General features: G+C 31.4%; 1 protein-coding gene across 1 annotated transcript; it reads left to right on the top strand.

Annotated features, from left to right (window-relative positions):
* The first annotated feature begins 11849 nt into the window (after nt 1-11849).
* LOC111637277 (glucose dehydrogenase [FAD, quinone]-like) lies at nt 11850-20360 on the top strand. Its single transcript, XM_023382746.1, has 12 exons — nt 11850-11934; nt 12392-12594; nt 12691-12880; nt 14629-14760; nt 14866-14987; nt 15049-15219; nt 17740-17822; nt 17855-17884; nt 17944-18145; nt 18284-18458; nt 19916-20138; nt 20216-20360. Exons 1-12 carry the CDS (start codon nt 11850-11852, stop codon nt 20358-20360), a joined length of 1761 nt encoding a protein of 586 aa, XP_023238514.1.
* The last annotated feature ends 1195 nt before the right edge of the window (nt 20361-21555 follow it).

Here is a 21555-nt window from a genome sequence, read left to right as displayed (position 1 = left end):
TTTTTTTTTAAATAAAAATAAATACACATTATATTATAAATCACTCGATATATAAAACGGGCGCAAGTCGCGAAATAACGCGGCGCGACGACGTGCGCGTTATATACAGTATACTGTATTGTGTTGTATAATTACGCGTGGAAAGTTATGTTATTGACTTCTGCTAACGTTATACAAACGAAACGACATAAAATTAACATTTTTATAATGAAAATTGAGTGTTAAATTATGAAATTATGAAGATATTATAGAAAATATGGTGTAAAAAGTTAACTTTCTTATGTTAAACTATGAATGCTTAAAATAAGAAAGTCAATTTTTGAATGCTTATTTATTGTATATAATTTAAATTAGGAGAGCAGTTAATAAACCGAATAAATTTACGTAAATTTATGCATTACATGTAAATCTTGTATTGTATTTTAGAAGCGGATCTACTTAATTGAATTAAATTACTAGCAGAATTTAATTAATTAAATTGTATATGATAACCCCCCTATATAATTAATAATTTAAATTGGTAAAGATCAAAGGTAATTTACAACTTTCATCAAAAGTAACTATTGAAACTTTGTTACAGTTAATGTATAGTCCCAGAAAATACATTACAAAAAGCCATATAAAATGTATACATTAATTGGGATTTTTACGATTTTTTAAATAATTTTTTAAATTAATTTTCTTTAATAAATTCCTTATTCATAATTATGTTTGACGAAGTGTTGGATTTTATAATTAATTATCTGTTGATGAAAATTGAAGATAAATGTGCGTTGTATGTATAAGTTGTTTGAATTTTGATGAATGATTCTAAGGTTCATTAACACATCTTTAATTATTTAATCACCATAAATAAGGCAATTTTTCTCAGGAGAATATCCTAAGCCATTATTTATTAATGCCAGCAACATCATTACTAAACTTAATAAAAGTTAAAACATTTTTGTTGTTTTTTTTAATAGTTTATTGTTATTATAAATAAAAAATGTCTTGAATAAAATAATTACAAATTAAAATATTTAATGAAATTTAATGTAATTTCCTAAAATGAATATGTATTTAGATATTTACACAATTCATGAATGGCATTACATTATAAATGTATTAAAATTTCATTTTAAATTTTAAAAATTTTCCTTTTAGAATTATGCAGAATTGCAAAACATCTTTTAGAATTTATTCATGAAATTTTAAAATCTCTCAAGTTAATTAACCTTTATGCAAATTTAATAATTTACTATCGAATAACAAGATTTATAAATTTAATATATTCATTTTCGAATTTCGAATGCAAATATAGAAAATATATTATTGTATATTTTTCGTTAATTAGTCTTTTACATAACTTGAGTAAAGTAAAATTTATCTCCAACGTGAGTTTTATGAGTGAAATGAATGATATATTCAACGTACCTTCGGTGTTTCGGTCACGAACTCCACAAGGGTCAGCTAATATATTAAAATTATCAATATATTTGATGTATATGCAGTGAAGAACTCACAGTTCGCTAAAGTTGGTACTTTAAATTTCATTAAATGTCGTATCTGAGTATATTTACAGAATACACTTGTGTATTTATAGGTACAGTATAAACGTATTCTGAAGGTAGAGAATGCATCTATTTCTAACTAAAATTCAAATAAATGTAATATAAATTTTCTAAAATATATTTTTCTATGTACTGTATAAATGTCTTACATTTACCTTCAAAAACTTTATTCACAAATCTATTCATCCCTCATGGTACGTGGGCAGGCTGAAAAGTAATGCACACATGCTTGTAGAACACGAACAAAAACAAATAGCAAGACGGGCAAAAAGTACATTAAAGTACAATTCTTAAGCTTCAAAATCATATATTTATTTTTCAACATAGTCACCGTTAAGGCTAACAAATTTCTCCCAACGTGTAACAAGTTTTTTCATTCCGTCATTGAAAAATTCTTTCGACTTTTCTCGAATCCAAGACTTGACAGCTGCCTTCACCTCATCGTCTGAGGTGTAATGATTACCCTTGAGGTCTCTCTTAAGTAGAAGAAAGAAATAAAAATCACAAGGCGCAAGATCGGGGGAATAAGGAGGGTGTGGAATCGGTTCAAACTTCAGGTTTCGCAGAGCCTCTCCAGTTGCGCGCGAGGTGTCTGGACGAGCGTTGTCATGTTGCAAGATTATTGGTGCCAGGCTGCCTCTAACATGTCAAACTCAACGTCAGAGGTGTTTTAGAGTCTGTATGTACTGAGAAGAATTAAACATTGGAACAAGATGCAACGGTAATTGTCTGTGGTAGTGATCGGACTTCCGCTGCGTGTTTCATCAATAATTATGGCTTTTCCAGGCTCGCAATAACGAAATTTTATTATCCATCAATTTACAATAGACCTATCAACAGCATCGTCACCATAAACAGCCTTTAAACGTAATTTTTTCAGCAGTTAAAAATTCGATGAAAGCACGCTGTTTAACTCGCGTTGACATAGCACCAGAACATGTCTCCATATTTCCGCTTCTCAAAATATACTGAATGAACGCAACAACCTCAAACTGCGCATGAACATAGAGGGGGAATGTTAGTTCCATATGCCACCTGGCACGCTTCTGAAAATCATTTCGTTTGTGCTCTACAAGCATGTGTGCATTACTTTTCAGCCTACCCTCGTATATACCACATGTATCATCATACAGTATAGGCCTATATACACATACATATGTAAGGAAAATAATATAGGGCTTAATATATGATAATAAGTAAATTTGGATGATTTAAGTTCATAATATCATTCAGGTAGTAAAAATTTGATTGCTACGACTGTAAATTATCAATAAAATATACTGCAATTACATTGTATAACCACATTCAAACTCAAAATTATCAGTATTAACGAATACTGATAATTACTGATGTATAAATCTAGTACTACAGTACTTAACTGTGGTAAGATAAGTAGCAAGTAATTAATGATATAAAGCAATGAATATTTATGCAATGTGAAACATTAATCTAGAAGTATTTTATTTACTGATGCAGTTTATATTACATCAACTCACTCTTGTAAAAGTTGGATCTGAGAAATAAGCACACAATTTAAATATAAAAAGGCTTATTTTAAATCATTTTAATAGATATCACAGTGTCATTTCAATTTCATAACTTCATACGAAATTTTAGAACATTAATAAAACACAATGTTCTATAGAATCGTTCAAGATCAACATTAATCACATTTGTAATTTGAAATCTTTATATACTTATCTTTTGATTAGTATAATTGTAATTGGAAACAACAAGTGATGTCCTGTATATTAATATTGTAATCATAATCTAAAGAAATAACAGACCATATTTCACAAAGTAAACATTTCAATTTTTCAAGAGCCAACTTGATGAAGCCAACAGTTTCTACTTTTTTTTCTATTTCATATTTTATATACTATATTTTTAAAGGCTTGATGGAATATGGCAACCTAACATATGAGCGAATTACTAAGGTGGTATCCGCACGGGAGGACTCTAGGGGGGGGAACTAGTCCCTATTTAGGGGTTAGACATGTGAAAAAACCTCACGCGGCTAGTTGATTAGCAGGTGTTAATCCCTGACAGGTGATCAGTAGTTTTATCCACTCGCTCACGCTAAAAATCCATATCTACTGCTTGTTGTAAGTTTGCTGTAGCAATCACTTTAATATGCCTAATTTACAAAATAAATTCGTAAAAATCGGACGAATTATCTAAATAATATCAGTTACTATATAATATTATCAAAATTTTGTCCTATAAATTAGTTTCTTTAACATTTATACATAAGTAATATAAATTTTGAACATATTTTTTCATCCCTGACAATTCTACATAAATAATATATATCTTGAAATTATTAAACACTGGTAGTAGTAGGTCGCGGGTTTTTGCCTGACCAACAGAATGGTAACGTAAAGTTTTCCGGTTTTTTTTCCCTAACGCTTGCATAGAGTTCAATTTTCCATAAGTCCTACGGTAAGGTTGCCAGGTATTTGGAGAGAAAATCCGGGACAAAACGAGTTTTTTCCGAAAGATACTGGGAACTTCGATTCCGGGACATGTAACATATGTGTATTTTTACTCTGCCAGTGACAGATATACATTTAAAATGCGGAAAAAGAGAGGAATAATAAAAAATAAAAACAGATGGATTAGAATGTATTTTTCAGAAATTAATTTGAAGCGATTTTTCATCAATATTTTAGTTTAATTTATACTGTGAAAGAAGTATTGGCTCGTTAAAGCCATGTACTAATCTCAATTACGTGTAATTCGTAGATGTGGTCATCAAAGGGGCCAATCAGCATGAGTGAGAGGTAATTATCGATTTCCTAATCCGATAGAACTAATCTTACAGAAGGATCGGATTCAAACCCGAAAGAGTCTTTCACGATAGTAAGTTGATATCTTACTACACACTAACAAAAAATTGTTATTGCTCAATCGATACTTATTACTAATTATTCATAATATTTTGAATCATCGATAAATTTATTACATTTATAAGATAGTGAAAAAAGTAAATTTACACGCATTTAAATATTTATAACGTTATACCAGGACTTTTTACGCTTAGATCAGTCATCGGGAGTCCTCAAAGTGATCGATATCGATCTTCAGAGATCTAATCGATTAGAAGTTGATATTTTCTTTAAGTTAAACTCATTGACAACGGTTCAATCAATGGTTACATCTGGCCATAGTCTAGCTTTTTCGTTTTTACTTTTATGCTGCAATTTAAAAAATTGTAGACTTATAAATTCCCATTGCCGTCACTCTGTCCATCCGTCTGAAACGAGATATAAAATCTTTAGGTCTTGATTAACCGTATACGAACTTCCGATGCAAATTGAAAGTCATGTTATTTCAATTCCAAATTTTCCCCTGAAAGTTATTAGATAGATGACTAATTTGAGATGAAGAGCATATATTTTAATTTTCTGCTCTTTTTGTTCTGTGGGCACTAAGAAAACCTTTATATTTAATCATGTCCATTATGGATTCGGCCGTGTTCACAATGGGGCAGCAGAGTTTTATAACAAAAGCCCAGCTGCCCCATTGTGTTGAAATATGTAACAAAATAACAAGTAATTAGAATCATTCACTTATTTTCCATAGTAGATACTGCCTGCCTGTGCAAGATATCAATTTTTATCATAATGCTACTCCATAAAATCTCAATTTCTGGTTTTGAATTTATGGCAACATGTACTGTACTTGGCAAGAGGCAAGTAAGACTCAAGTCTTACTGCATTGCACTGTCTACTCGATGCTAGATTTATCACCAAATATTTTAAATCATCTTGCATAAAGCCTTTATTTTTTATAATACAGTAATTATATTTGAATACTTATTGTTATACTTAGAAGAAGAGAAACACTCCTGATAGGAAATCATCGCCCCACTATTTAACGCTTGAGATTCAGAATAATTGTAAAAATTCAATATCATTAAAATAGGACATTAACAGGTTATAAAGATTATTATTAAATATCAGAACTGTAAATACTGAATAAAATTTCTTAAAACNAAAGGTTAGTGATAGTAAGAAAATATAGACAATATTTCGGCTAAAGAAAATATACTGTTTCTTTATATTCATTTTAAGATTTTGAGTTTTATGCGAGTAGTTATGTACTGTACTGACATTTTTTAGTTAAGTAAGAAGTTCTTATTTAGTTTAGCTTATTTTACACTTTAAATATATTTTGTTTGTTAATAGAAAAAAAATTTACTTTTGGAAAATTTTGTTATTTACAAAATGTAATAAAATTCTTAAAACACTGTTTTTTAATGTATTAAAAATCTCAAAAAGTAAATTGTTTTTTTTACATTTGAGAGGTCTGACCGTAATTTTAAACACATTGAATACTAGATGAAAGAACAGAAAAGGGGGAAAAGATAAGTTTTCGACTTAGCACAAAAAAAACTAATTTCCAATGTTGACACGAGATCGAAAAATGAACTTGAGTTGGACATCTCATAAATTATCAGAAATAGGTTTCACGAACGAGATTTCACGAGACACTACGAACTTCTTCATGCTGTCACTCTACCATCCTCTCTGAAAAAGAGGAAGAGAAAGATCCAAACAATAATTCAAACAATACAACAACAGTCTAATATCCCCTAACAATAAACTCCCATAGAAGATATCTTTAGCATAACTCAAAACAGATGTCACTAGAGCGACATATGTTCATGGAAGCTCTTTTGCTTAGAATCACTCATCAAGGCAGCCATACACGTTAATCCTTTGAGGCTGCCTGATCTTGAGAATTTCCTATCGCTCACACACGAAGAAGAAAATCTCTCAGCAGAGGCGTAGCTAGGGTGGGGCAAGCAGGACACGTGACCTGGGCGCCACTCGCAGAGGGGCGCCAAATGGTCTCCAAGACAAACAAGATTTGTTTCTGGAGGGGAGGGGGACGCCAATATAGTGTCGTGCCCGGGGCGCCAGCTATGTTCGCTACGCCATTGTCTCTCAGTCAGTCAGTCAGTGGGCCATGGCATCTGATGACGACATACTGGCTGTTCTTGGATGTTTATTGGCAACAAATTCTATTAAAACTCGCGGGGAAAAAAGTATGCATAGAAGTCTATGGTGTAAATAGTGGTAATAGTGGTTTGGGTAGCACTGATCACAAAATTAATTTTTCAAGAAAAATCTTGAGCTATAGATTCTGTTAAAAAGCATCAATTATCAGCGAAAGATCAATGGCAAGTCGATTTTACTACCAAAAAAATTCATGGATTAAATTTTATAGACGAATATATATTAATAATTCTCAACCACATCCGATATTAGTACAAATTGTAAACATTATTATCGCAAATTAATTTTATAATTTAATAATTAAAAAGAATTTATTAAACTTTGTCTTATTTTAAGTTGTCATGTTTTAATTTACTTGGATATTAAAACAATAAATTTTTTAAAATGTAAAAGAAAATGATATAGAGTATCAAGATGTTTTATGAAAACGGAAGAAATGAATTGAGAAGTTTTCTAAATATTAAAATTATTTATAATTTTAATTTACTCAAGAAATTTTTGATCTGAAAATAATTTATAATCTGAAAAATTAATTTTTTAAGTTATAAATAATAAAAGTTAATAAGGTTATAGAAAATAATTCTTCTAAACATTCACGAGACACTAGATAGGTTGCGGCCGACGTTTTCATCGCGAAAGCGTGTACGTCGGACGTTCAGCACCGTCTTCCTGTAAGCCTAGAAGTTTGACAATGGCATTTGGAACGTTAGGGGAATCATGCTCGACGTATCAAACGCCATTGTCAAACTTCTAGGCTTATAGGAAGGCGGTGCCGAACGTCTGATGTACACGTTTTCGCGATGAAAACGTCGGCCTCAACCTCTCTATTGTTCTCACAACTGTAAGGCTTGCCTGTCGCAGTCTGACACTGTGCAGGAAAATCAAATGGTTTTTCGATTCTACTCCGGTTGTCGGTACAGTTAGCCAAAACTGTTAAATTTTCTCCCACACACTACCAGGAATTACTCAAGGTCAGGCATGCATGGTTAATCTTTTGAGGATTAACTTAACGTGTATGGCCGCCTTCATACTATCATCTTCCGAAATATCGCAGTTCCTCCTGAATCAACCTGTATATAGAAATTATTTAGATCATCGTGAATATTTTGTACTTAGACCTATATAACTTATCGTGGAAAGTAAAAGTACCTATGTAACTCAATAGAAGTCAGTGCGGAAAGCTTAGAAATAACATTATTTGAGAACATTTTTTTCTTTTGTTTGGTGATGATGAAACAGCTGAATGTTGAGGCAGTTAACGCGTCAGTCTACCGCAGTTTTGGGAATCAGGGATCACATCTGGGCGAGCAATTCCAGGAATTTTTCGCGGGTGGTCTATTCAGGATATATAGAGTACCCATTTCTCATCACTCTGCCACCCTCACTGTGGACCTGGGCATGCTAACGATGATTTGAAAAAAGCCTTCCTAATGCCCACAGGGCATAACGATACAGACCCCAAGAAAGTATAACTAGAGGAAAATAATTTAGGATGCCAAATTGTAATGAGGAAACATGGACGAGCTGAAAAAAAATCATAACTCATCGTTCGTTTTTCGGAAGATTTCCGGATAATTTCTCAAAACTAATTAAAATTTTGCCCAGTTCGGAAAATTAGTTGGCAACTGTAAGCCCAACATATTAGGAACGAACCACCCATTAAGGAAGTTGTTTGTCCGGATTCGATTCCGAAGTTTCTGAGCGAATAGGCAAAAGTTTAATATTAATGTTATGTACAGAGTTGTTCAAAAATAACTTCCCCAACTCAAAGAACTTTGGAGCGTGTTCTACTGCTCGAAATGAAACAGTTGGATAACATAAACTTTAGATAATGCACTCGCCATTTATTAAATACAAATGTTTCGTAACAAGATGGTGCTGGAGCTATGCAAATTATTTCCTACGTTTTCAACAATATTCTCCATTCACTAAAAGCATATTTTCCATCACTGAACGCAATAAGCCCTCTTTAATCGCGAGAACATGAGAGCGAATGCTGTCCTTTAGATCTAACAAAGATGCACATCTTTCATGATAGACCTGGTCCTTCAAGAAACCCCGTAACTAGAAGTCACACGGGGTGAGATCAGGTGAGCGAGAAGGCCAAACTATTGGATCACCAGTTCATCGGTGAAAGTCCACCTTAGCACATGTTGAAGAAAGCGAGCAACGTGGGATAATGCACCATTTCGTCGTCTGCAAACAAATTAAAATTAATCAAAGGTTAGTGATAGTAAGAAAATATAGACAATATTTCGGCTAAAGAAAATATACTGTTTCTTTGTATTCATTTTAAGATTTTGAGTTTTATGCGAGTAGTTATGTACTGTACTGACATTTTTTAGTTAAGTAAGAAGTTCTTATTTAGTTTAGCTTATTTTACACTTTAAATATATTTTGTTTGTTAATAGAAAAAAAATTTACTTTTGGAAAATTTTGTTATTTACAAAATGTAATAAAATTCTTAAAACACTGTTTTTTAATGTATTAAAAATCTCAAAAAGTAAATTGTTTTTTTTACATTTGAGAGGTCTGACCGTAATTTTAAACACATTGAATACTAGATGAAAGAACAGAAAAGGGGGAAAAGATAAGTTTTCGACTTAGCACAAAAAAAACTAATTTCCAATGTTGACACGAGATCGAAAAATGAACTTGAGTTGGACATCTCATAAATTATCAGAAATAGGTTTCACGAACGAGATTTCACGAGACACTACGAACTTCTTCATGCTGTCACTCTACCATCCTCTCTGAAAAAGAGGAAGAGAAAGATCCAAACAATAATTCAAACAATACAACAACAGTCTAATATCCCCTAACAATAAACTCCCATAGAAGATATCTTTAGCATAACTCAAAACAGATGTCACTAGAGCGACATAATTGTAAATCTTGTGCATAACATTAATTAGTGCGCTTGTTCCTCTGGCTGATTTTAGCGTAAAAGTGAATAGAATGATGCCGATAATTATTTTTGAAAGCAATTTATAACAATACGAAAATAACTGAACTCATAAGCCACACTTCTGTATGAAAGAGTATAGGTTATATTTTTCTACGAGTAAATATATTAAACAGGAAAGAAAGTTATTTAAATTTTACAATTATTATTTAATTTGATCTTTAATTTTTTCGTAAATTTTGTTAAATAAGGCATATCAGTAGACTATTCAGAAATATCGATTATTAATTATATCATCTATAAGATAGTGTCCACCAGCGGTCGAGTAGTTAGTACTGAACACTGATAGTTGGCAATGCGCGAACCCACTACCAACGAACACTATTAAGCAGGATGCACACATGCGGCGCGGCAAGGAAAAGCGGTGACACAAACGCATCTTCGCCGCGCGGCAGCACAACCACACAAGCGGCAATCCGCTTACATTTCGGCGCATGCGTTCAGTATTCAAGATGGCGAACGATATCCACGTGTTTACACACTGTCCCTATCCACGTGTTTACAAATTTTGTTTTGTATGACTCGCTTTATTTAGCTAAAAGATTTTGTCGAAGATTTGAATTAGAGATACTTTTTTGGATCGAGAAAGAACTGGTGTACAAAATAGACTTATTCGTGGATCAAGATCTCTCGATAAAGAATACTATTTCGAGTAAGATTCGGTTGTTTTGTTCTTTGAATTAAATTATATATGATTATTTGTGTAGAATTTGTTTTAAATTTGTTATCCTTTCCTCTTTATTCTGATTTTAATTATCTCGGTTAACCGCCTCGAACTTTCCGCCATTAAAACACCACGTGATTGTATTTTCTCACGTGACTACGAGACAAACTGTTATTGGCTGATAGAAACGCGTCTTGGCGGCGTTGCCGCAAAAGATAGAATTCAACCAACTTTTGCGGCACGAGAAAAGCGGCACAAAATCGACTTCTGCGGCGAGAAAAAGTGACGTCATTCTGCCGCTTTTCCTTGCCGCGCCGCATGTGTGCATCCGGCTTTAGTTGGTGGTGGGTTCGCTCCTCGCCAACGGGCTGTCCACGTGGCGTTTTCAGGATTTCTTCACGTTTGTAACTTCTAAATAGGGACCACTAATTAGGGATTTCGCATAGAAAGTCCTCCTGGGAGGCATTCTTCTTCAAATGTCGCGTTGACGTAACTAAATGAATCAAACCAATCTATAAAAAGAATAAAATAAATCAGCAAAATAACTTAAAGCATATATCCTATATTTATATAAAAAAATTAGAGATTACTTTTTATTTTTTGAATGAAAATCTTTGCAGAAAAAATTTAAATATATAACCGATTAGATGATTAAAAATAACGGGTCAGGTTAATGAACTATTCGATAAATATTTTTTAAATGTAATTTTATAAATAATTGATATCAATTTACTGATAAAGTCAATCATTAAAACCTGATATATTTATTATAATTTTCCGTATTGTAATTTAAATCATTGCTAATCTTATACAACACAAAAAATTCGATAAAATTTTTTACATGATGTTTCTGTATAATTTCTGATAAAATAATAATTTCTATCCATTAAATATCATTAAACAAGTGTAATTTAAGAATAGGAGAATATTTTGTAACATTCATTTTATCAGATTTCTCTTTATAGAAATTATTTAAATACATCTCTACGTATTCGAGAGAGATGATGAGATGATAACTCCTTTTTAGCATCCCTTTGACATAAATTTAAGAAGGACATTATCATCCTATTACCGCTGTTGAATTGAAAATTTGTAGATTTATATTTTATATTATATATTAATGTATAAATTTTTGAAGAGAACTAAATTGGGAATTGAAACTCAAAGAATTATAAAGTTCATCACAGATTTTTTAATTTTTACTTTTAAAATCCCCATATTTTGCAAATAATTATATGTAGAAATTAGGAAATTGCATGGTTTTCTTCAAAAAAGTATATATGTTTACATAGGAAATAACGTAATTAAATCAAAGTTTATTATTAACACCCATAAAACAAGCCATTAGATTTACATACATAATTTCTAATTATGTTTATTATTTTTTAAGACAGCTAAAATGTTTAATAAGTAGATATAATGATAATTTTTCGAATTTTTCCTTCACAATTATCTATTTATATCATAAAATGTCAATGATATTAATTATACAATAACAAAAATTTCTATTTGAATTTTTTGTCCTATTTAATCGCTGTTATTCTTGAATAAAAACTTATATATAGGCCTTACGTATATACACATGCACATACAGTATATAAATTAAATTTTCGTGTTCTAACGAAGTGTTAATTGTATCTGAAGATATGAAGTCTTGTATAATTTTTGTATCGTTCTTCGCTTGTATATCTTCTCATCCTTATCCTAATGTCCATTATGATTACATTATAGGTAAGAAAAATAAATAATTAATAATAACTTATTTTCTTCTATCTTAAATAACAATATTCTCTAATTTTTCTTACTTATATATACTTTTAGCTTTATATTTACCACGAATCAGGAGGTTGCGAAGTATGATTTTCGACCTCCAAAAATCTATTATATTAAGTTTCATTAAGACTGAATAAAAACTGGAACAATTAACATGTATTAAATATAGGGTGATTTAAAAGTCAGTTTACCATATTTTCTTTTGTGTATTACAATTACTACAAGTTCACTTGTAAAGCTAACTGTTAATTTGAATAAGACAGCAATTCAATATTTATAATGATGAAGTAATGATCTTAAGGCCATTTTGTAGTATAATTCTTTCTGAAGATAAAAACTGTTTGTATTGTGTCAACGAGAATGTGAAATATTAAATGACATAAAAGATTTTTTTTAATGAAAATTTATCTTTTAGTTGGTTCCGGTTCAGCTGGATCACTCTTGACTACTAGACTATCAAAAAATCCTTCCATCAATGTTCTCTTGTTAGAAGCGGGAGAAAAACCCCCTTTAATGTCTTCTATTCCATTTCTTCATCTGAGTGTCTTACATTCAAAAGAGAATTGGAAATTTCCAACAGTACCAAGTAAAAGAATTGCTCAAGCCTTAAAAGGAAGAGTTAAGTTCTTTTGTGTTTCAATTTATGATTTATTGATGAAATTTTATATCTATATATATTTTTTTACCAATTAAAAATTTTATACTTCATTTTAGGCATTCACTTTTGGAGGTGGCAAATATTTGGGTGGAACAGCAATGCTTAATCATGCCTTGTACGTTCGAGGAAATCGAAAAGATTACGATAATTGGGCTAAGAACGGTGCAACTGGATGGGATTGGAAGAATGTTTTTCCTTATTTCCTTAGGAATGAAGACAATCGTAATCCTGAAATAGTTAATAATGGTAATAAAGAATATTAATGTATTATAGATAAGATAATTAAGCATTTTTATAATTTCAAAATAGCATTGCAAATAACGGAACGTGTAAACTAATATTTTTGCTATTTTTTATAAAAAAAAGTTTACGTAAGGGCCTTTGTCAGAACCTTGTTTTTAGTTTACAGTATATTTTGGTTAACCGAATAATAATTAATACGGCCTGCATCTAATATACATCTGTTTGACTGGCCATTTGCTGCATTTGAGTTTGAGATTCCTGCCATAAATAGAGGCTGGTAGACACTCTTCTTTAACAGATCGCACAGTTGTTGCGATACCTTCTCCCGTCAGTCTTACATTTATAGACGGTTATTATTAAATTTTCTCCCATTCAACACTGTTTAAATCAATATATAATTGATGATTTATAGTATAGTTTAGCAGATTTTATTAGAATATGAAAAGGATGATAAAAAAAGGGTTTCCTTTTCAGTTATTTGGGTCAATGTAGCGTTTTATATGTATTCAGCACACGTGAAGAAAGAAAAAACTATTGTTTCTACTCAATTGTAAATTATAATTATTGACAGGGATATTCATTAATTAATATTATAATCTTATCTTCTCTCTAAACGTTTGCTTGCTTTAATTAAAAGGCGTTAAATTAGTTTAAATTAAAGTGCTAGATATATGTATAATAGAAATCTAGATGTATAACATATATGAGAGACATATCACGTTATATAACGCTATTTTTTCTTCTCGTAGCAAAACTTCATACTATTTTTTCTCATCATTGCCGTAGGGGTATGAAAAATCTACCAAGTTTAATTTCAGTCAATTATTTAAAATTTCTATCATCGTTTCTATTCAGTATATAATTACTGTATTTGAATTATTTTTTAGAACATAGAAAAACATTCGTGCAAAATTAATTTTCCTGTATTTATAAAATTGCATTAAAATTAAATTTACATTTATAATTAAATTACTTTTATATTGTATATATACTTAAATGATAATTATTTATTTACATTAATATTTCATTGAAAATATTAATTTTATAATTATAGCAGATTGTTGCTAATCTCTCCTTTCAAAAAAGAATTAAACTTGCAATTACTGTATCCCTATGCATAATTTCACAATAACAAAGTACTGAATAATTCCAAAAAGAATTAGTACAGAAGGGTGGCAGGTCATTTCGTTCATTGCGTTTAGTCCTATATACTCAATAATCCGGCACTCTCCCTAATTCGGCATTCCTTTGTGCAAGGAGTGGCCGGATTAGCAAGTATTATAGTCCGCGCAGCGAAAAATTAGACATGAGTCAGCCTGAACTGTAAGGATATATGTCGGATGGAAGGAGACGTGTGGCTATCCCTTTGATAGTTAAGACATGGAGCTGACCCCTTTAAGCTGTTTTATTTTTTACATTTCTAAAACATTCTTATACTATCTTTATCACAAATAATTTTATTTTATTATTTTTTTTACAAATTTTATTACCTATTCTTAATTCTAACGTTACTCACACGTTAATCACATGTCGTCTTCCATCCCTTTTATCTGACATACACTCTTCCTGCTCGGGCTGACACATGTTTACTGTTTCGCTGCGTGGACTACAGTATTATTTTCCAATGAAAATGTATGTGATGACTATTCGTTTTGTATATATAAATATTTAGACGTGTTAGGATCCAATGCTCCAACAATGCTAGAAGAATCAGAGTTTAATATTTGTCTAATTGTTAGAAATATTTACAGGTTTTCATGGAGTGGGAGGAGAGTTAAAGGTTGAATATCCACCATTTCGATCTCCGATGGTAAAAGGATACATAGGAGCTGCAAATGCTATTGGATATCCCATAGGAGATTTTAATGCAGCAAGCCAAACAGGTGATACTCAAAATAAAGATTATGATTTGCAACCAAGTCGATTTTAAACTCAAAAATATATAAAATTTAAAATAAATACATTTAATTTTAATAATTTATTTTCAGTCTTTATGCCTCCTCAAGGTACAGTTCGTAAGGGGACAAGATGGTCGACTCTACAAGCGTTTATTGAACCTATAGTTGGGAGAAGAAATCTTCGAATTATTACTTCAGCTTACGTCACAAAAGTGCGCAATTATTCCATATATTTCTGTCTTTCTCTATTTTTCTAAGTTTCTATATTTACAGATATTAATCGATGATCATAAGCGAGCATACGGAGTACTGTTCGATCACTGCAATAAAACATTTAGAGCAATTGCAAAGAGAGAAGTAATTATAAGCGCTGGAGCATTTAATTCTCCGAAACTTTTAATGTTATCGGGTATTGGGCCTAAGGAAGTTTTACAAAATTTTCAGGTAAGTAGATTGATTAAATTGTTTTAATAAAAAAATAGTGAAGTAATTGCGTTACTTTACTATCTTTGACTACGTGACATCAAGAACATAAAACAATAAAATAGAAATGCGAATTCGTACATAAACTCGTGTTTAAATAAAGAAAGAATGGATTATAATTATTAATTAAAATCAGTGTAGTATATGTATATATTATCCATCATTGTTTTTGCTCTTTGAAACAAAAACACAACCATATTAGTATATATTCAATTTTTAATAACTTCTATCTACATTAAATATGGAAATGGAAAAAGGAAAGACAATAAAATTTACATTAATAAGAGTATAACAGAATGCTTAACTTTAAAATATACTTTATAATATTTCTAAAATATGATAAACCTATAAGAATTATAATAGGTATCACTTATTTTATTTTGTTTGTATAAAGTACAAATTCGTTAATCTTGTATCTATGCGACCAGAGTGGCTTTGTATTTTCTCAAAGTTGGATAAGTTATTTGCGATCTGAATGTTGCAGACAATACTATCAATTCTTTATCAACGCATGCTGCTGTATGCTCATGATTTGATTACCCATGCTTTTAATCAGTCTGAATATAATATACAACGCATAACTTTACTTTGTTAAGATTAATTGAAAAATTGAAATTACGTTAACAACTATTCTCAACGATTCGTGTGCGTATAATAATAACTTATTTATTTTTCAACATGTACTGTACATATACTATTCACAAAGCTGCTCATGCTAGGAGTACGGAAAACCTGTTTTTTGGGTGTCTGTTCTCTTGCTCTTTGGGATGGAAACTACATCAGACACACACGTTATTGAATACATAATACGCGTGCTAGTTCTAACGAAGTAAGGTTCGTTCAACATAATACAACGTATTTTATGCATAGGACTACAGCTTAGTTTACCGAATTACACTGCGAAGAACTGGCGAGGCCAATTGTTATAAAATGGAGAGGCTGAAATGTTAAACAATGTATTTAACACTTTAGCAATCATTAATTGAATTTGAATTCAATTAATGATTGCTCCGAACGGAAACGAGAATGGGATTCGTATAGTAGACCTATATTAAATAGTACGGAAGCGTGAGGATGTCGAAAATTAGCCTCACGTTTTATATCTCCGCTATCAAAACCACGATTTGCGAGTTTTTTCAGTATATTTGATATGCTCAACTGAAATGTTCAATTTCGTGATAAAGTTTAACATTAGGAAAACTAAGCTTAACTTCAGAAGTCTCTTAGAGCACTTGCCACTGCTGCATAAGATTTTGAAGTTCTCCTAAGTGTTATTGAGCTGATGATGATTAGACCGCGGATTTCTGGTTATTATATCAATACTTTTTATTGGAATAAAGAATTTTACACCCGGACTTCATGAGAAAACATGGCTGACTTGCATGCAGTTCATTATACGAAAAACGTAAACTCTTCTAATAAGTCTTGTCATATTTTTTTATATCACTTCTTCAAGAAGAATAAATAAGATTTGCTTAATGATTACATGATTACAACTTCCGTATACCAATCCTTTCTCGTAGCAAATCAAATCGGACACGTTCAAGCGGTTTCGTCAACAGATCAGCCAACTGGTTCTTTCCGTTGACGTGCTCCAATTTGAGTTCACCATTAAAAACCTTTCAGGTACATAAAAGTGTCAAACCTCGATATGTTTGAACCGCTGATGGAATTCCGGATTCTCTGCTAGCTTTATGTCACTTGCGTTGTCAATACAAAGCGTTGGGAGCTGCTCTGGCATTTCAATCAATCTAGACAATAAACGTTGTAGCCAAATTGATTCTTTTGCTCCTTCATTCGCTGAGATAATCCCTGCTTCAGTTGTAGAGGTTGCCACTACTTATTGTAATTGGCTAGTCCATGATATAGTTTTACCCGAGAATTTTGTGATGATTCCAGTGCGTTCTACTAAACACGAGGCACTTCGTTGAAATATCGGAGATAAATCTAATAGAACCCAAATCCTTTTGGTTATCTTTGCTCTCGATAAATATCCTTAAGTAATCAAATAATCGCACAATACAATTGTAGACGATATAATAGTTATACTTGTACAAAAGGTATTACAAAATGATTAATGAACACATACATAAAATTTCCATCAGACAGAATTCTTTATCAGGGTAACACATTCCTTCATAGACTACGTACAGATCGCTTGGTAGTGAACCTGACAATAAACGGTTGCAAAATTTAAATGCTGTAAAAGTTTCTTATTGATTTATTATACTGAATAATTAGGAGATTTCAGAACTTTGAAATTCGATATCTCCAGAACGGATCTTCGGATAAGAAAACAAAAAGATTCAGAAAAATCAGCAGACCCACCCTTATCTATCGATACCTAATTCATTCAAATCATTCATTCATATATTTCGTGAAGGATTTGAATGAATTAGGTATCGATAGATAAGGGTGGTTCACGAAATCTAGGAGGAATTAAGCCAATAAACTATTTTATATTTGATTTTTTAAATACAGATTCCAGTAGTGTCGGATCTTCCTGTAGGGAATAATTTAATAGATCACGTATCAACTTTAGGACTTATCTTTATCGTCGATACGTTTACTTTCAACGAAAGAAGAATTACGAAAGAAGATTTTCAAGCAATTTTAATCAATGGCACAGGTTATTAAAGTTTAATAGCTTATTTTTGTTATTTAATAATATTCTGTTCAAAATTTATATATTTTAATGGTTTTAAACGTTTGTGTTATTTACGATTATTTAGGACCATTGACACCTTTGGGAGGTATAGAAACAATCGGATTTGTAAATACCAAATATAGTAAAGATTTAGATTGGCCCGATATGGAAATATTTTGGGTAACGAGATCGGCTTCCTCAGATAGCGCCATAAGAAAAACTGCTGGTGCAATCGATAAAGTAAGTTTATAAATTACAGATAAATTTCTTTTCTTCGTTGCAAAAATTTTAAGTTACAAAATATCAGGTGTAATTTATTAATATCAACTACTATTACGAATTAAAAAATATATATATATATATATTTCTATTTTGTAGCTAGAGAAAATCTTTGAGAAATATTCTCATTTAGATACTGTTACATGCGTTCCTAATCCAACACGAATTAAAAGTACAGGAGTGGTTACTCTACAATCTTCTGATCCGTACGAAAATCCTTTGATTGATCCAATGTATTTTTCGCATCCTGACGACCTAAAAATTGCTGTTGAAGGTAAGGTTTCGATACAATCTTTTAATTGTTTACTTATGATTAAAATTGCATCAATTTACAAACATATTTCTTATAATATGTTTGTAACTTACAAACATATTATAAGAAAACAACACTCCCATTCTAAGTTTAAAAACATATTTCTATATGTTTTTAAACTTAAAATGGGAGTGTTGTTATTATTATTTCACAAATGGCAGTATATTGCCATTTGTGAAAAAACAGACTTGACCTCCAAATGACCTTGAAGGTCAACTTCAAGGTCATATATGAGATCACCAATTGATTGGCTCCTCGATACCCTACAAATTTTCTATACCTTTTTCCAAAATAATGAGATCCAATTAAGTTATTTCAATGTCTCAAGATAAAAAATGCACTCTGTATATGTCATCTCTCATCACCTCTATAAATGATTCCATAGGCTGACAAGAATTAATAAAATCTTGCATCTAAACAAAATGATTTTATTTTTTTCTGATGACTGTTTTGTCTGTAATTCAACAATAATCGGCTTAACATGGAAGACACTGACATCCAGAGCTTTTATGAAGCCACCAATGTTGTTGCAGAAAGTCATGTGTTGTCAGTCGCAAAATAGATAACAAAAACAGTTTTTCTCTATTCCTAACTTCAGTAATGTTTGTTCATGGGCGAAGAAAATTGTATTCCAGTAAACTGGAACCCAGCAGTTTAACCCTGGAACCCAGCAGACCTTTTACTTACTAGTTAAGTAAGCGAAAGTCTCTAAACCATGAACTAAACCATTTAGACCTGCATGAATTATGAATTGTCTGACTAGATCACTTGTGCCCTGATACAAAGTCTTTTTTTCAAGAGATAATGGCAATTCTTCATTACTACTTTCTTCACTCTCACTGTCAATATCATTTATTGATCTTGATCTATATAATTTAATTTGTCGCATGAAGCCATTGTTGTCTAGTTGCGACTACTGAAGTGGTATGACACCTTTCGTATTAAGCGAAACTTGGGTTCAGAATACTTTTGACACGATGTTGTGTTAGTCTATTTATTCTTTTCAGTTAAAGTACACGACAGAAATTTCAGTTTCTATTAATAACCGTTAACTCTGAGGATCTGAGCCGTATTCCTGCTACATCTTCTCGGCCCGTTGTGGTCACGATTATTATTTATCTCTGATTATAGCAGCAATGTGTTGTTATTCCCATTTCAATAAACAATGTTTAAAAGTTGTAAATATGGATGCCACTTGGAGAATTTATCAAATTTTTTTTCTCTATTTCGAATTATTTTCTCACCTCTCTAATTACATTATTTCTTATGTTATCTTTTAGCTAAACACAAAATTTTCAGTTAATTAACTCTTTGCTTTTATTTTAATTTTTACGAAAAGAGTTCCACTTTTTAAATATTTATAGTAAATTCATTATATAATAATTATACGATTTTTATAATATAATTAATTTTCATAGGTTTAAAAATCTGTTTACAAATGGCATCAACTAAGCCCATGAAAAAACGGGGAGTTCGTCCTCTACCATATATCATGCCAGGGTGCGAGAAATATAAAGTGTTTAGTGATGACTACTTGCGATGCATGCTTAAGGCATTCCCACTTCCAGGGCACCATTTCTCAGGAACGTGCAAAATGGGGCATCCTAATGATCCTACTACGGTTTTGGATGCTACACTCAAGTGAGTATCTATTAGATTTTTAATGTTTACACAATAAATATAAATAATAATAATAATATATTTATGGTAATCAACAGAGTGAAAGGAGTTCAAAACTTGAGAGTGGTCGATGCGTCTGTTATTCCAATTATGATAGGAGGCCATACGAATATTCCAACCATGATGATCGCAGAAAAGGCCGCTGATTTTATACTACACGATTATTTCAGTAAAGCCAAATAATCTTAGTTTGATTTAAATACAAAAAATATATAAGATATGCTATGTCTGCAAAATCTATTTCTTGTTTTTAAGATATTATGATAATCTATGATCAGGGACGCCCAGAGGGGATAACATGACCCAAGGGGTTACATGAGGGTTACAGAGGGGGGTTACATGACCCAAGCTAGAGGCCGCGTAAATTAGCATTGGTTGTATTGCTCCGTTTATATACAAGCTTTATGATTTAGTCTCAAGGTGCACCTAGCACATTTTAGCAGCCTATAGTTTATTTTATTGATCTTATCCAAGATGTAATTAATATGGCAACGAAATGTGGTTTCTATTCTCTCTTGTTTTATTTTGTATGACGTTTCTGTTTACACGTGCACTAGCTTGTCGATCTGTCAAAGTCTTTTGCGTCCTTTTATGAAAATTAAAATTAATATAAAAATGAATATTATGACGTTGATTAATGATGATAATAATAATAATAAATAAAAGATTGTTAATAATTAAAAAATAAAGTTCTTAAAATAAATTGTTCATTCGAATTCATTAAATTTTTATATTTTTAAATTTATTCACATAAAGTCTTTTATAAATAATAGTACAGTACATATTAATTAACTAATTAATAATTATATATTTTAGACATAAGGTTTTTAGGGTTTCATAAAAAAATTTTTTTTTGTTAAAATCTTTCTATAAAATCATGCCTAAATATTACGTAAGAATAGGGAAGAGAAGGGGAGGGGGATCAAAGAAAATATTACGGTTTCTTACACAGGGGTGGGTGGCAGTGGAGTAGCGTGGGTGTCAGCCGCCCGGGGCGGAGGAAAATTTCGCCCCCCCTTATTTAGGTATATCAATTTAAAAGATTAAAATTACGTCACAGAATAAGTAATGAAAAATTCCGTGCTAGTGTTGCCACCTTTTTAAAATCGCTGACCTGGACGGCAGGTGAGGTTTGTTTGAACAGAACAAACCTCCTGACACATGCGTATGTCATTTTGCAATGCGAAGAATAATGTGCAGTGCATGCTGGTTCTAAATTAGTTACAGTTAGCGACTAGGAAGACTTGGATACGAGTAACGCAAGTGACCTAGCTCTATTGGATTTTGGAGGTGTATATGAATACGAATGATTCGTACAAGCAAAAAGAAAAAAAAAAGAAAAGGTCGACAGGATGCGCACGATATTCCCGGACGTCGC

Source organism: Centruroides sculpturatus, unplaced genomic scaffold, assembly GCF_000671375.1.
Source record: "Centruroides sculpturatus isolate CEXI.00-Female unplaced genomic scaffold, Cexi_2.0 scaffold1150, whole genome shotgun sequence".
Lineage (NCBI taxonomy): Eukaryota > Metazoa > Arthropoda > Arachnida > Scorpiones > Buthidae > Centruroides > Centruroides sculpturatus.
This window is presented reverse-complemented; position numbering and strand designations above follow the sequence as displayed.

Excerpts from the sequence above, each read along its gene's own strand:
- LOC111637277 (XM_023382746.1), top strand. The coding sequence starts at position 11,850 with ATGAAGTCTTGTATAATTTTTGTATCGTTCTTCGCTTGTATATCTTCT. Across the intron at positions 14,761-14,865 it reads TAATGCAGCAAGCCAAACAG|TCTTTATGCCTCCTCAAGGT; the intron begins GTGATACTCAAA and ends ATTTATTTTCAG. Across the intron at positions 18,146-18,283 it reads CTGCTGGTGCAATCGATAAA|CTAGAGAAAATCTTTGAGAA; the intron begins GTAAGTTTATAA and ends TCTATTTTGTAG.